The sequence below is a fragment of the Babylonia areolata genome, chromosome 11 (genome assembly GCF_041734735.1).
Source record: "Babylonia areolata isolate BAREFJ2019XMU chromosome 11, ASM4173473v1, whole genome shotgun sequence".
In the NCBI taxonomy this organism is placed as follows: Eukaryota; Metazoa; Mollusca; class Gastropoda; order Neogastropoda; family Buccinidae; genus Babylonia; species Babylonia areolata.
Window position 1 is genome coordinate 10,232,788 of NC_134886.1, and position 17,500 is coordinate 10,250,287.

At 43.3% G+C, this 17,500-nt stretch overlaps 1 protein-coding gene across 1 annotated transcript in view; it reads left to right on the forward strand.

Annotated features, from left to right (window-relative positions):
* Window positions 1-746: 746 nt before the first annotated feature.
* Window positions 747-17,500, forward strand: part of LOC143287506 (uncharacterized) — a 146,028-nt gene continuing 129,274 nt past the window's right edge. The window contains exon 1 of the mRNA XM_076595540.1: window positions 747-1,457. Coding sequence (XP_076451655.1) covers window positions 1,176-1,457 — 282 coding nt within the window. The 5' untranslated portion in view covers window positions 747-1,175. The remainder of the gene's footprint in view (window positions 1,458-17,500) is intronic.

The following is a 17,500-nucleotide window of genomic DNA, read 5'->3' on the forward strand; positions in this document are numbered from 1 at the left end:
CGATGTTGCTATATCATATCGATGCTATAGCTATATCAGTATAGCCTTCTGAAGCCGGTTCTTAGGATTCAGTGGAATTTCCCCTCCCGGTACTTCAGTTCACTGACTCACTGAGTTGGGGGAGCGAGTTGACAAAAGAAAAAAAAAAGAAGAAAAAAAAAAAAAAAGGAAAAAAAGAAAAAAAAAGAGAGCTAAGAACACTGACGATGACTGACTGACCAGACCGAGTGTGGCCCAGTTCGGAACTATCCGATTACACGTTCTGTTTGGAAAAAAAAGAAAAGAAAAATTCTTTAAAGTTCCACTATTATCACAGAGTTGGGGAGCGACCGTGAATATATATACTGACCGTTACATCAGTGACTGAAACATATGTAGACTTCTCTCAGTGTTCGTTTCAGTGTCCGAGGCAAAACTGAATACAATATTATCACGGCATCAAATGGAGACATAACAGTCGTTGTATTTTTTTCTTTTTTTAAGTGGTTTAAAAATCCTCAAAGTCGACTGAAGTTATGTCATTGCGGGAACACCCACAGACAGTTATATTTTCGTGGCTGCACCTGCATTCTGTTCAGTGACTAACCGCTACCTGTCAGTAGACTGCAAGTACACTGACTAAACTACTTAACACACACTATGATCCATGATAACGTCATTGATTTCAAACAAGCTGGCAGATTTATTCGACCGACCACTGTAGTGGGGCCGGACTCCCACTGACTCTCACACAAACGGGCCAATCCCGTTGGAAAGGTGGGTCCAAGCAGACGACATTGCGTGTTCTGGTTGTGGCAGTTCGGAGCAGACGTCTTTTCTCACTCGCATGCTCGCTTTGTCGACAAATCTGTCACGCCGCCCACTTCGCGACTTTGCGTGCGATCAAGCAGGAATACACTACCATTCGGTCACCAGCTCAAAGAAGCGTGAACTATCCGACTCTGGAATCAAAACCCCCTCCTCCCCTTGCTGCCAGCCACCCGACGGGCTCACAGAACGGTATTTTTCATCGTCTGGAAAGGTCAGCTGTTGACCCGGAAGTGATGACCAAGCATTGACTGACTCCCCAAGATGGCGAGGGGTAAAAACAAAGCGAACTGGGGCAGTGTCGGCTAACGTGTTGAAGTTGCACTGGGGATTTTCTAGCGGAATGTGCGTTGGGAGTGCGGGCCAAGATGTATTTTGCGAAAGCCAGGAAGCAGATGGACGAGCAAGACATGAGGGAGGTGCAGGAAAAGTTGGAAAAGTACCAGCGGTCCGATACAGCCCGTGTGCAGTTGCAACAGTTGAAGATTTCGCGTGCAGCAGAAGACGGCAGTGGCGGCAGTCGGCGCAGTTCACGGGGGGACTTTCGACCAGATGAGCTGCCGGATGGTGCCTTCGTCAGCCCCAAACATACCCCATCTCAGGTCTCGCCGGCCAAACTTGACCATGTCACAGTCTCCCGACCGGCAGAGGTAAGGTGACCGTGTGTGACTGTAACGGGTGTCGGTGTGCTGTGTCATCAATCATGTGCAAACACCGCAGCATCCCTGATTCCGAGATTACTTGTTGTAATGTGTTATTGTTTACACGGCAGAATGATAATTAATCATTTTTTATTAATACCCTTCGGGCAGTCATCAGCCCGCATGTGTTTTTGCCTGCTTATTGTTGAAGCCACTCCTTGAACAAGTCCGCAGGTATGCACACATTGTGGATGAAATGTGCATGCACATGCGCAGAAAAGCACATGCACTCACAAGTGTACAAATGAATGCACACACAGAGAGGTATACAGGGACATGTGTATGTATGTATGTATGTATACATATTTATACATTATAAACAATACATAAACAATCAATATTTATTCACACACATTGTAATGACACACACACACACACACACACACACACACACACACACACACACACACACACACACACACAACCACCACCACCTCCACACCACATCACACCACACCATGACATAGTAATTACCGGCAGTATACATGTTATGTATGCACACCACACACACACACACACACACACACACACACAGACTCTGACACAAGGGGATAAGTGTTTGTGTATGAAAAGAGAGCTTTGTTGAGTTGTTCAAAGCATCAACTGAAATTTTAAATGGGTAGACATGCAATGCTTTAATGTCTGCAAGAGGACTGTGGTAGGTGATATACTCATAATCAGTTCACTGGAAGAGAAAGATGAGGGCCATCAGACCCAGTCACACTAAATACATAGTTACTGTATAGTATAAAGTGCACAAAACAACAACTTATAGTACAACTACAAGCTTTAGTAAGTCTAGTCTGAATTATTCAATTATGAACTGTCATGTAAAGTGTTCAGATTCATGTTTCGTGGAGCTCTCATTTGTGTGTGTGTGTGTGTGTGTGTGTGTGTGTGTGACTGTGTGTGCATATGTGTATACATGTGTGTGTGTGTGCATGTGTTTGTGTTGTTGTTTTTGTGTATGTGTATGTTTCCATTGTATTGTGTATTGATATTAAATTTAAAGTGCAGTTTCCCATTGAACAAAATCTAGACTGGATGGAACTTTATGTGCATCTCTTATGTGTTATATTTTTACCCAAACTGTTCTGGTCCAAAACCACCAGACAGGGAATACCACCGAAACACATAATTATTCCAAACCACCTAATACTACATATTAACCTAATACCAAATATTAAATATCGTTAGTGAAGCTATTTAAAATTATCAAAAGCTACAGAAATGACATTTTGAATTGACAAACTATTTTGAGTCGGGTTTCTTCAGAAATAATTTTGTTAAAGATCATTGTATCAGAGCAAGAATATTTTGTGACATTTCATCTAGAAGTAGAACAGTAGAACTAGAAGACAAATTATGCCAAGGGAGACACTGTAACTTATCAGAACTGACGTTTGATATTCTAACTATATCTGAATAAAAACAAAGTCATAGACATACTAGTGCATTTGAACCTGGGCAACAACATACTGTTAATAACTTTCTGAGTTTCTACGTTGATATTTGTTTCAGTCAACAGTTCAGATCAGTAGTTTTTATCTGTCAGAGACTTACTCCCATAGTTCATGCATCCAGCTCTAACACAGGTAAATTTATACTGCTGTAGACATGTAATAATATAACAGAACTCACTCTCGAGACCATAATCAGAATGTACCAGAGTCAGAGAGGCAGGATGGAAATGACAGTTGAAATGACTCACTCTCGAGACCATAATCAGAATGTACCAGAGTCAGAGAGGCAGGATGGAAATGACAGTTGAAATGTTTAGGCTTTTTGTGTTGGTATAGACTGCATGATTTATATCCCTCTTTACAAAGAAACCATGTTACCACTGTTGATGGGGGTTGAGGGAGATAAGGGGGAAGTGGATTTGGAGAGGGGTGGGGAAAAGGGCACTAGAGCTACAAGTATAAGGCAGTGCATTTTCCATCTCGTTACAGCCCTTGGTATTGTTGTGTGATCTAGACTATAGTTTATTGATGGCTTGGATAAAAACGTGTGTTCCTGTGTGAGTGTGTATGTGTGTGTGTGTGTGTGTGTGTGTGTGTGTGATTCAGAGAGAGACAGAATGTTTGTGTGTCTGTATGTGTGTCAGTGTGTCTGTGTGTGACATTGATTGAAACAGAGAGAGTGTGCTTGTGTATCCATGCTATTCAGCGATTGAGTGATATTAATTAGATCATAAGATTCACTTACTAATTAGTTTCTTTGTTTATTGCAAAATTTATGAAAATGATACTGTGCAAATACGGGAATAGCTGGACACAGAATGCTGTAAAGATATGAATTCACAGGTTTAGAATTCAAACACAATATGAAAAATGCAATAACATTTTCAGGGTGATAACCTAACAAGACTGATTGTCATTGTGACCGCCAGTGACTGTAGTGATGGAGAGTGATGGAGAGCTCTCTGCTCTGCAATTTAAGTTCTGTCTACAGTAGTTCTGTCTGACCTTAACTTTAAAATCACTTAAGTGTAGCTGCATGCAGCCTTCTTTTGCTTCCCACAGCCCCCCAGTCTGTACTTGTTTTATGTTTCACACCACAGGCTGAAAGGTCAGTGGTTCTGGTTCTGTACACTGAGTGTCTATCTGCTTATCTGGTTTCTCTTCCACTGGTGCTCATTGTCAATGTGTACTGGGTGACTGACTGGCTGAGATAGTTCTTCTAATCTAAGTTCTATATTTGGCTGTTTGGTGTATTTTGTCTCTTTCTCTTCCCCCCTCCCCTTTTATCCCTCTCCCTTCTCTGTTCTGGAAACACTCATGAATCCTCAAGACAATCACACACACACACACACACACACACACACAGTGAGTCTTTGTGAATGTGAGCTTTCTTTGACAATTTGATTGTTGGATGTTGTTGAATCATAATGAATGTCTCATTGTCCTGTGTCTGGCAGTGTTCTAAAACCTCTTTGTGTCCAGTTTGGTGTCTGTCTAGTTTGGAACTCTCAGTCTCAGTCTCTCTCTCTTTGTCTGAATCAGTGAATGCCTCATATGTTTGTCTTGTTTCTATGTCACTTGTTGTCAGTGTTCTTTGTGTGTTTGGTAGAGATTTGTTCAGTTGGGAACTTTCCAGAGTCTCAGTGAATGGTTATCTATCACTATGTGTGGTATGTTATTTGATATGTGTTTGGTTTGTGTTTCTGCTGTGAAATGTGTAAATTGGGTTCTGATTCAGTGCTGAGAAATGTGTGAATTGGGTGTCTGCCCTATATATTTGACTGGCTTCATGAGTTGGTCTCTCTGTTACTGTGTCAGGAAGCACTGCCCTATCACACTGGTGAACAGTATCAGACCTCTGAATTGTATAACCAAATCCAGGTCACTGGTCACTTTATGATAGTAACTGACACTAACATCTCATCTGTTATACTTTATAGTGTTCCTGCCTTCCCAAACCTTAGTTTACATTATTGCCAAGTGCACAGTAGATCTACAATTTATTCTAAATGTAAATTTTATGGCATTCATGACTAATGTCTGATGAACCTGTATTTTAATAATGAGTGAATTGCCTCACTCTACCACTGAGTACCAGGAACAGAAATTTGTAGAAGGCTTATGTCTTCAATTAAAAAATGAACAGGATTTAAGTTTAATCAAATGAACTGGCTTCAAACAAAATGAACATGTATGCTTTAGACAAAATGAACATATTTGAGAAAAAAAAGGGAGGGGAATCTATTGATTTAATTTCTGGGGATGTGGAAGAGGGAAGTTGTGGACAGTGACTGATAGAAAAGGATACAGATCAATTTTATCATCTGACACAGTGACAGCGAGTGTAAGAGTACTTGCTGACACAGTATTTGCTTTTTTTTCTTTTCATTTCTTCTTTTTGATCATGGCTGGAGAAAAGTCACAAAACTGGCCATATCAAGGCATATGTAAATTTTTTATATAAATCATGTACACACATTATTGATTTTATCTGAATAAATGTTATTAAATTAGCTTGCTTCAGAGTTTGCTTGGAACAGTTGCCTGATCACTGTTTAAACTTAAAAAGAAAAAAATAGGCAAACATCATTTTCATAAATTTTGCAGATAGATCAGATTCTGCTTCTTGATCACTTTTGATTAAGACAAAGACCAAGCAGCAGTGTGGCAAGTAACAAAATGAAAGGGACAGATTTGTTTGGAAGCTGATTGAAAAATGTGTGTTCATTGTGTGGTGTGCGTGCTTGCATGTGCACAACAATCGTGTGCATGTTTATGTGTGTGTTGTGCGTGGGGGTGTGTGTTTTTGTGTGTTTGTGTGTGCGTGCGTGCGTGCCTGTGTACTCCATGTGTGTGCATGTATGTGTGTTACATTTGTGCCTCTGTGTGTGTGTGTGTGTGTGTGTGTGTGTGTGTGTGTGTGTGTGTGTGAATTTTGAGGACACAGACGAAGCTCCTGGTTTACTTATTTTAAACCTCGTTGTGTGTCCTTGTGGAACACAGGGATCCTTCTTCTCTATCCTCATCCCCTCACCCCCCTACGTCCCTAACCACTGTCATCCTCCACCTTCCACTGTCTGCGAGCAGTCTTTTTTGGCTGTCTCCCAGCTCAGGTTGCTGCAGTGAAGTTCTAAAATCACTCAGTAAAGTAATCAGGGAAGGGACTGGTCGTGTGTGCGTGGGGAGGGGGGGGGGGGGCGGTGTATATTTGGGGGGGGGGAGGGGCAGAGGGGGAAAGGGTTGGCGGGAGGGGAAAGAGGTAAGTGGAAGGGTGATGAAAAGAGAAGATAGACAGTTATAAAAAAGACTGTTAATAGCTACAGACTGTCACTGATAACAAGAAGATTTGAGTGTGTGCGTGTGTGTGTGTGTGTGTGTGTTGTAGGTGTTGTGTGTGTGTGGTGGTTGTTGTTGTTGTTGTTGTTGTTGTGTGTGTGTGTGTGTGTGTGTGTGTGTGTGTGTGGTTGTTGTTTGTGTGTATGTATGTATGTGTGTGTGTGTGTGTTGTTTGTGTTTTTGTGTGTGGTGGTTGTTTGTGTGTATGTGTGTGTGTTTCACTGGGTTTTTTTTTGTGTGTGTGTGTATATGTGTGTGTGTGTGTGTGTGTGTGTGTGTGTGTACTCATTTAGGTGGGTGGAGGATTGAGTGGGTGTGCTGTGTAGAATAGAATTGATTGAAGTAAAGTGGAAATAGTAGGATATGACAAGTAGACGTGCACATTCCATTTTAGTTCAACAAAACTGCAGTAATACAAGAATGCTGTCTTATCTCCGATACAGACATTGAGCCATATGGTTTCTAATATGAAGAGCACCACTTTTGATTTACATCTTAAGTAAAAAAAACAAACAAACCTGAATGCATGTTCAAAGAAGAGACTGAAGTAGAGGTATACATATAGTTAGGTAATGTATCGTAAAATAACTATGGATGTTCTGTGTTTGTGTATTAAAAACATGCACACAAGCATGCATGCAGGCAAGTTGTGGAAGGGACATTTATGTGTGTGTGTGTGTGTGTGTGTGTGTGTGTGGGTGTGTGTGTGTGACCTGATGAAGTACATCACTTTCAGAGTATTATTTTGAAATTGTGTTGAATCATGTGTGCATGCTGAAGTGTCTTTGTGTGTGTGTGTGTGTGTGTGTGTGTTTGCGTGTGTGTATGAGTGTTCATGAATGCATGTGTAACTCTAGAGAGAAAGATTTCAAAGAATTCTTTGAGAAATAACTTGAATTTGTAACTAGTTAGCCGCACTGACTTACTAATTCCGATACAGTTACTTTGAACTTGTTTGTTTATGAATTTGATTGATTGATGAATTTATTAAATGTTTGATTTTAGTATTTCATTGATTGATTAAATGTTTGTTTTAGTATTATTTCACTTTGGAAGGGTACGAATGGTTAAGAGGACCAAAGACTGGGATGCCCTTTAGCTGTTGATCGTGTTGAATTCAAGTGGATCATGAGGACTTGTTTTTGACAGGCCTGTCGGTGGCCTGAAGTGGCGTTTTCTGAAGGTACATGATCACAGTTACGCAGCTCTCACTCTGTGTGTGTGTGTGTGTAGGGGGGGTGCTTTTTGGGTCTGGCAGTATTGATCTGCTTTATTTTTGGGGTAGGTTCATGGTCTTTGTCCCAGCTCCCGGGGGTGTGGGGAGTGGGGAGTGGGGGAGGTGTTTGGGTTATGGGGGTATGGCAGTTGCGGATGGTTGGGTGGGCGCTGTGGGGAGGAAGGAGGGAGAGCACCTGAGGGAAAGTGTGTACACCTGCACTGATTGCCCCAGGAGCAAGGGGAGCGATGAGGGGATGTCACAACCACACGCTGCGCCAGTGATTGATGCACTGACTGACTGACTGACCGCTGGGGTGTACACGTGTGTGTGTGTGTGTGTGTGTGAGTCAGACTGCCCAGCAGTGCAGCTTTGAGTAAACCTCGCCCTTCCTCTCCTGCCCTCCTCTCAACCATCCACCCTATATCTCTTCTCCCTCTCGCTTCCTCCTCCTCCCGCCCCCACCCTCCCTCCAACCCCATACCACTCACCAACACACTTTTTTCCGGTGTGCCGTTCTGTCAGTCCCACCAGACAGACAGATAGACTCCTGTTTATTTCTGTGTCCTAGTGAAGAAGCCGTGCAGACCGACAGGGAACGCTTAGATAACGGATCATTAATAAATGACTCCATCCTCTTCCTGCATCTCTACGGTCTACCCTTTCCATCCTCTCCATCGTACTCCCTGTCCGCGCATAGACTACCTATTTGTCGGGGAGCCCCCGCTGCACACCACATCCAAACCCCTCCACCTTCCACCACCACCCTTCCCTCTCTTACTCTTTGAAGTGCGGATTGGATCGGGTGGGGAGCTTGGGCCCAGTGGTGGTGGTGTTGTCACTGGTGTGGTGTGGTGTGGTGTTGGTTGTGGTGGTAGTATCAGCCGTGGTGTGTAATCACCTGTTTTGTCTGCCAGTGGGGGGTTGTGAAGTGGGTCGGATATCACACACACACTACGTGGTGTCAGCTAGGGGAGGTGGGGTTAGGAGAGAGCTTCTTTCTTTTTATATCCCACTTTTCTACCACTTTGTCTCTCTTAGTCTCTGCCCCCCTCCCTCTTTTTTTTTAATTTTTTTTTTAAAGAAAAAAAACAAACCCATGGCTTGGTGTTAGTAAGGCGGAAATTGTTGTTCAGTCGTTTATTTCATTACCTTGTTTATTAAATGACATTTCGTTTTTTGTTTTCACTCTGGACTGTCTTGTCTCTCTATTTCTCGCGTCTGGACCTATTGAACTGTTTTCCCTCTGAAGGGGAGGGTCTTTTGGGGAGGGTGGGGGGGACGGAGAGGGTGGAGAAAACAGGGGATTCTAATTCGAGCGCTGACGACTTGAATCGGGGTCAGACAACAAGGAGGGTGGGAAACTGGGATAGTGAGAGAGATAAGGGGTAAGGGGGGAGTGGGGGGGGGAGGGATGAATACAAGTAGTACAGATCATAGAGATCACACACACACACACACACACACACACACACACACACACACACACACACACAACTATTTAGCCATCTAAATAGAATCGAAAAGGTCAACAATTCACCACACCTGAATCAGTTTTACAGCTGTGACAACATTGCTTTAATTTTTAATTTTTTACGTTTGTTTTATTTATGTCTTTGTTTGGCGAGAGGCAGGAAGAAAGAGGAAGAGATCCCACCCCTTCCGCACGCCGCGCGTGCATGCTTACACGCACGCACGCACGCACACAAGCGCGCGCGCGCGCGCACACACACACACACACACACACACACACATACACATACACACTTCCACCCCACCCAAATGATGTCTAAAGTAGGGCAGGTCGAGCCCTTCTCGCCTGTCAACGTGCCTTCCCCTGACTGTAACACTGACTGATGGGCGGTCCCAGGTGGTGGGCCACTAGCACTTTCTCTGCTAGCACTAATATAACAGTTGTGTTGTGAATTTGGAGAGAGAGAGAGAGAGAGAGAGAAGGGTGGGAGGAGAGTGGGAGAGTCCTACGGTCAGAAGGACAGAGTGAGAGAGAGAGGGGGGGGGGTGTCACTGTGGATGTGAGAGTAACCTACAGCACAGAGAGAGAGAGAGAGAGAGAGAAAGGTGGAAGAGAGAAGGGTGGGAGGAGAGTGAGAGTCCAACGGTCAGACAGAAGGGGAGAGAGAGAGAGAGAAGACTTACTGAAGATGGTTTATTCATATAAAGCTTCAGCCCCGCGTGAAGGGGAATATGAACAATATCTAACGAAACATGAAATAATCATGAAGAAGAAGGAGGAGGGGAGAGAGAGAGAGATAGAGAAGACTGACTGAAGATGGTTTATTCACATAAGGCCTCAGCCCCGCGTATCTAACGAATCATGAAATAATCATGAAAAAGAGAGAGAGGGAGAGAGAGAGAGAGAGAGAACCATCGTCTCTTCTCGCTCCATTCTACTTTACCTCTTTTCCTCCTCGCCCTCTGTCTTCCTCTCCAAGACGTGGTAGCCTCCTCCCACCCTCATCCCGTTACACCAGTCCCGGCCATCCCTAATTATTTAGCTAAAGTAAGTTGATCAGGAGGGTGAAGGATGGAGTGGATGAGTGGTTTTCATGGAGCTCCAATGCATAGCAGCTCAGTGGTGGTTTTAGGGTATGGGTGGTTGGGGTGGGAGAGAGTGGAAGGTTTTAGGTGTGACAAGTGAGCTTCTGTTTAAGATGGCACGTCTCCTTGTGTGTTGGAAAGACCTACCTGATGAGGACAAATATATATATATATATATATATATATATATATATATATATATATATATATATATATATATCCCATAAGGCAGGATGTAAAAAACAACAAAAAAACATGAAAATGCATACTCCACTGCCTTTTAAAATAAAATTCCTTTCGTTTTTGTTTGTCTCTGAGTCCCTCTTTCTCAGTGACGGAGTCTCATTCTGTCTCACTGTCTCTGTTTCAATGTCTGTGTCTCATTGTCTCAGCCCCCCCCCCCCTCGCTTTTTTTTCTTCTCTCTATCTCTCTCTCTCTCTCTCTCTCTCTCTCTCTCTCTCTCTATCTCTCTCTGTGCCTTAGGTCATGATATCAAATGCAATTTGTACATGACAAGTGTTTGGCTGGTTGTGAAACCATCCATTCTTCCTCCTCCTCTTCTCTTCCCTTGGTCCTCTCACCGTCTTCTTCCGCTCTCTCCCAACCCACTCTCCCACCCCACTTCCCGGACACCTACCCCGTTCCCATGATGTTTTTATCATCTCATCTCTCACCTGCCTCCCACTACACCGCATGGCATTGAGTCGATCCATTTGTGGTGTATGAGTCAGAAAAAGCCGAGGGCGGTGGTTGTGGGTATTGCTCTACAGGGGTGGATCGGGGAATTAAATAAACAAGTGAATAGTATCCCCTGTTGTGGAGTCGAGTCAGAAAGAACGAAAGAAAGCGCGGAAGTGTGGTGGTAGCTAGTCTATCTCTCCAGGGGTGGATGTGGCAATTTAACAAACAAGTGAATGGGATCCCTTGTTATGGCTGGCTGGCTGGCGTCTCTCTTTCTCCCCCTCTCTCCCCATACCCCTCTCCCTCCCCCTCTCTCTCTCCCCACGCCCCCGTCTCCCCCTCTACCCCCCCCCCCCCTCTCACTTTGTGGGTTCGTGGGCCGCAACTCTCACGTCCACTTGTATGGACCAGTGGTCTTTTACGTGGATGACTGTTTATACCTCCCCATCCCTCCAGTCCCCTCCTTCATTAACTTATGGCCGCCACACTCAGCTTTCAGAGGTGTGCATGCTGGATATATATGTTCATGCTTTCGTGGACCACATAATGCTGACAGGGGTTTGGGGATATTGTTACGCGTATTTGATCTTCTGCATAAGGTGTAGGTTTCCCACATATATTGTACTTGGAAAAGAAAAATCTCCACCCTTACCGCACCAGGAAACAATCACCACCTTTAACCCACTTGGCGCGTGGAAAAAAATCACCACCTTTAACCCACCAGGCGCCAGATACCTTGGATCGAACCCAGGCCTTTCGGAGTGGAAGACCAAACTTGGATAGCCATTTGGCTGCTGCGTCTGTCGCTCACCTTATGAGCTTGGAATCTGACCCAGCAGAGTTGTTGTGGAACTGATATATAGTCCTGTATGTGTTGAGACAGGGAAAGGAAACAAGGCAAAAGTGGAAGGATCGGATGGGAGTCAATCGAGAACTGAAACGACACACACGCTTTTACTTGGGGTTTGCACAGTGTTCTCTGTTGGGAGCTTTCACTTTCAGCCTCGTCTTGTCAGACCTTCTTCAGATGGAATAAAGATGGTTCTTGCTTGTTTATGGTATAGATATCTGGATACAGTTGTTGTACAGATATGTGGATACAGGTCTTGTGCCAGGTTGAGACCTGTGATGGTGTGTGTTCACTATTGCTCAGTCAGTAGATACTGGTGGAGGGTGGGGGATGTAGAGGGTGGGGCGGAATATCGGTAGACTTCCAGAGTTAGAACCAATCCCTAAACAAGGAAGCTATCTGATCCACCCCCATCATAATCTGTGTACCCAAAGCAATGCTCGTACCACATGACGCATTCCAGATAAACATGTGCATTGCAGAGATTTTTATGTCATGGAAAGACCACCATGAATCCTTGGACTTGGAGGATGTCTCAGAAATGTAACGGCATGTTCCAGACTACACAGCGTTATCAGTACCGCAGGGAAGAAAACAAAACAAAACAAAACAAACAAACCCCCCCCAAAAAAAAACCCTCTCATTTAGTTGGGCAGAATCATGAAAAAAAAACAACCTTCCATCCTTAAGCTGGTGCGTGCACACTAAAGAGGCTGCCTTGTTTTGCCCTTCCTGGGTTTATCAGAGGGCTTCCAGTCCTATCTGCATTGGCTGACACACAAGGGCTTCCATTTCGGCAAAGTGCTGTCGAAGAAAGGTGTGTGTGTCTTTGTGTGGGTGTGGGTGTTGGTGGGGGGTGGGGGGAGGGGTCAGAGGTGGGGAGCGCGCGTGCACACACATGTAAAATTACATGTGTGTATGTCTACTGTGTAAGAGAGAAAACCGTAGCTGTTGGGAGTAATGTGTTTATACAAATAGAATAGAATATAACTAAGAGAAATATTACTTTTTAAAATGAAATACATTTCGTTATCAATTGTGCTCTCTGATTTAAAGTTTTTGTTTACCTCTCATACAGTGCATGGATATTTTGTCAAGTGAGTACAACACCGATTGTGAGCCATTGCCTTGCTTAGGGGGACGGACACTTGTGCTTCACTAATAATATGATTTGATTTATTTTAAAGCTCTGCTTGTCTCACTTGATGCTGTTTGTGTGTTATTCTGTATTTTACTAGCATTTGTACCCAGCTTCACCCGTTGGTGATTAATGCATGTAACAAAAATTTTGCCAGTGAAAATTTTCGGCTCATTGTTCGACCTTAACCTCAGAGTCATGTATTGGTAAAAACTTATCAAGGCTTCAGCCTTCACTGCCAGAGAAAATGACGTCTGAATGCAGATTTCCATGCGTATTTTATCGCATTGATCTGCAATAACGCAGGGGGTTGTCGGTTGGTAAATCACAGCTAGTTACCCTAATTTGGAGAGTCATCACGCCTCACAACTTCCACTGAAACCAAGTTCGGGTGTTGAAGGGCACGTAATCCGAGGCCGATCCATGTAGGACTTTTATCAGGGTAATTGCTATATATGATGATTGACATCCAGGAACGTGCACTTTTTTTGTTTGTTTGCTGTCATCAGTCTGATGGGGTGGTGAGAGGGGAAAGGAATGGGGAGACGGATTTAAATTGAATTAATAGCTCTTATCACAGATTCTAGATATGATACGGATATATATATATATATATATATATATATATATATATATACATTTTTTTTCATACCAAAAATATGCGAAGGGCATCAAAGTAGGACGGTTTGAAATTGCTTCAAATCGGGTTTGTCATGAACAGTTGCATGTATGTATATATGCAGCCATAGGTACCGGGAAAAAACCCCAACATGTTTGATAACGGATATTTTGAAAATAACATAGTTGTTGACATGCCTTTCGCAACATATTTTTTGTGCAAAGGACAAGTTGCCTACATAAGCCTCAAAGTTTACGACACATGCTGAATGGATCAGTGCCATTCTCAGAATAAGCAGTGTTTCGCAGGTCTCCGCAGCCAGCCAAATTAAATGGTCTGCGTTGCTTTGAGTGCTCCATTAACTGTTTCAGTGTGCATAGGTTGTGTGTTCTCCAAACACCGGTCCACATTTTAACATACATATATATTGCAGGTGTTACCAGGTCAGTGTTTTAAATTGTGATTGTGGACAATGTTTTACAGTGACTGTTCTTGATTTCCACCTGAAAAATGTGCGTGTGTGGGTGGGGGGTTGTGTGTGGATGTGTTTGGGTATGGGAGTGTGTGTGGAGAGCAGGGGGGTGTCAGAGAGAGAGAGAGAGAGAGAGATGTGTCACTGTAAGATATTCTTGAAGAGAGGGAAATGAAATAAGGCAGAATTCTATTTTACCAGGATACTGAATCAAGCACAATAACAAGAGTGTTTTTTTTCACACCCAGTTCGGGGCTACAAAATCAAGAAAGAAAAGCAAAAGAAAACAGAAAGAGAAAATAGACAGAAGGAAGAGAGAAAGAGAGAGAGGATGAACGAGCATGGGATCCTATCTGCAAGTTAGGAACAGAGAAAGATTAACAAGCACTCAGAAATGAAACAGCTTCAGTGACCTGAATGAGGGCATCCAGAAGATAAGCAAACTAGTGAAGAGATTAAAAGAAAAGAAAAGAAAAAAGTGCTAAGGATTTAGGAGGCTTCACAGTATTGCATTACGCATCTTACTATTGTGTTCTCTACTTCCCATGTGCTGGGACTCTCTTCACACGTCTCTCTTTACACAGAAGCCCAAGCCTCATTGACATTGGCAGTCAGGTGTCAGAGCAGCGATGTGTGTGAGTGTGAGAGAGGGTAGGGGGGCGGGGGGGGGGGGGGGGGGGGGGGGGCGTAGGGAGGACAGGGAGCCGTGTGAAGGGCAGAGACCTGGTATAGTGTAGGGGACAGAGTATTTGTCTTTCTGTTGTTTGCCCAGGCCACGAGCCCCCCCCCCCCTTCCCCCCCTCTCTCTCTCTCTCTTGAAGGTTTCATGCTTTAAAACAAGTTGGGGGTGGGGGAGGGCCGGGCGGTTGGGGGGGGGGGGGGGGGCGCTGGGGAAGAAGATATTTTTGTGCACAAAAAGACAAACAGGGGATGTGTATGTGCTGCTCTTTTTTTTTCTTTCTTTTTTTTTTTTAATTAATTTTTTTATAATGGCGTGATATCATGCATTGGACCTTTTTTGGAGGGGGAGTTGGGGGAGGGGAGTGTGGAATTTGATGGGAAGGAAGGTGTGTTTGTGTTGTTGTTGTGTGTGTACATGTGTTAGTAATTGTATGCACGCATCCATGTGTGGACATGAGTGAAGAATAGAGTGACTCAGTAAGGAAGAGAGTGGAGGACATTGGTTCACATTCACAGAAACGGACTTTGTGAACTTTTATTATTTTTTTTTTTAACACAATGATTTGTTGACGTAGTGCAGTCATTTGAGATCTCAAATCACATGGTCATATATATATATATATATATATATATATATATATATATATATATATATATATATATTCTATATATAAATGATACTCCTGGCAAGTCTCAGGTTTCCCCCATCTACATGTTTGATACCTTATGCTTGGAGACAATAGACGTGTGATTTTCTTCTCAGGGAAATGAAAGACATCCTTTTTTTTTTTTTTTTTTTATTTTTTTTTTAAGATCTCGTTATCCCTGACTGAGGATCTTCCTTGTTTGTACTATTGTAGATTGGTGATTTTGATATTATTACATGGTATGCTTTGCTTGATAATGGAGTGAAACGTCTTGATTTTCATAATTTGTTCGTGTCTGTTTTTTTCCTGTGTTGTTGCTGTTGTTGTTTGTTTTTGTTGTTGGTGGTGTATACTATGTAGCTTCTGCGGCTTTGATTGCAAAACAGCCTGTAAGCCCATTCATATTACATTATTTTGTACGTTCTTTTCCAAGATATAAATGAGACGAATATTTTAGAGACATGTACAATATTACTACTAGTATGACTTAATAGTTTGTCAAAAGGTATACATTGCAGCTTTGGAACCTGGAGTTAAATTGTAATTTTTGACTTTGGCACCAACGATATCGACGTTATGCTGGTATCAAATTATATCAAATTATCAAATTATATTTGGTTGTCTGTTGCTGAAAAGAGGTGTACTCATTACTATGGATCTTTGTCTTCGGTCATGGATAATTTGCTTTTGGTTTGCTTTTTTGTTTTCATACATTAACATTGGCATTAGTATTTATATAACTTGCTCTAACTACCCAAAACTGTTCTATTCTGTTATCATTGTTTATATTACTGTGTTATGTATATAGCTTTAGAATTATTTGTTCAGTGTTAATTAATGGTACCATTATAATCATGACTTAACTACACGAATACCGGTTTTGCCATAAGTGACTGCACCAGAGTATTTAAATTGTATATGTATGCATGTCTCTGAAAATTCTTCTTCTTCATGATTATGATTATTTTGTTATCTTGATTTTATGGACCCCATTTATCCTGCTTGCAAGATATTTCCCTCCCTCCCTCTCCCCCCTCCTTCGTTCAGGCCCCCTCCCTTCCCCCTCGCCCATCTCCTACATTGCAGCAATAGCTGGGACAGCCCCACCAGCCCAGACTGATCCCAGTTTGCTATCATCATTGATTATTCTTCGCAAGACATGGCAAACACTAGCTCTCCGAAAACATGGGTCTCAGGTGAAATCCATCGTCCCCCTGTTTCCCTCCTTCACTCCTCCACCCCCCCAGCCCCTCCGGATCCCCCATGCCTCCCAAATACTCCCGCCCACTCTCTACCACAACCCCCTCGAGTTCCACACGTTTTTGCAGATTGAAGCAGAAACAGAATGAGCAGAGAGTGAGAACCCTGGCGGATGCTGCTGTAGAATCAGAAGCAGGGGCGAGATCAAGTTGAATGAGACAGACTCTAAGGTTTCCCTTTGTGTGGATCCGTGGACGAGCAGAGCATAGCGGGGCAATGTTTGTTTGCTTTAAATTGTTTGGAACAGGAGGAGACTTAAAAATGAAATTAAAAAAAATAAAATAAAAGATAAAGATAACATCATTGTGAAATTGCTGAAGCTGTTATCTGGCTTGCGGATAGGTTTAATTAAACTGCGTGGGAAGGAGTGGCCGATTGGGGTGGGGGTTAAGCCATGGGCAGGGGGTCCCTGTTTTTTGACTAGGCTAGTAGCAGTTATATCAGTTTTTTCATTGGGTCTGTTGTGCTTTTAGTAATGCTATTTATGCATGTAAAAACGTACAGACACGCGCTCACTCACACAATACACACACACATATACACACACGCGCGCGCGCGCGCATACACATACACGCAGGGGCACTGTCGTCTAATATCAGTGATAGTGAAAAGACGCAAAACTAAAGAACGAACGCAGGGGCACATAGAAACATACACAGGAACACACACACACACACACACACACACACACACACACACACACACACACACACTGACCACACGTGCGCGTGCGCACATTCATGTGTATGATTTTCTATTTGCTGATGAATCTGTCGTGGTTGGTGCATGCTGGGTATTTGGTGTTCCCATAAGCCACCGGACGTTGACATGGACAACAGGATCTTCAACATGCGTACAGGATTCCTTGCTTGCATAAACACATGAAGGGAGTTCTGGCACTGGCATGTCTGCACATGTGTTGAGCTGTGCGAAACAACCCCCGCCCTTCACTTACCAGGTGCGCCATAAACCGGGCATCGAACTCAGAACTTCGGGGCAAGCATCCGACGCTGTGACCATTCGGCCACCGAACCCATCAACAAGGCATCTCTTTAATTAAGTCCGTGAT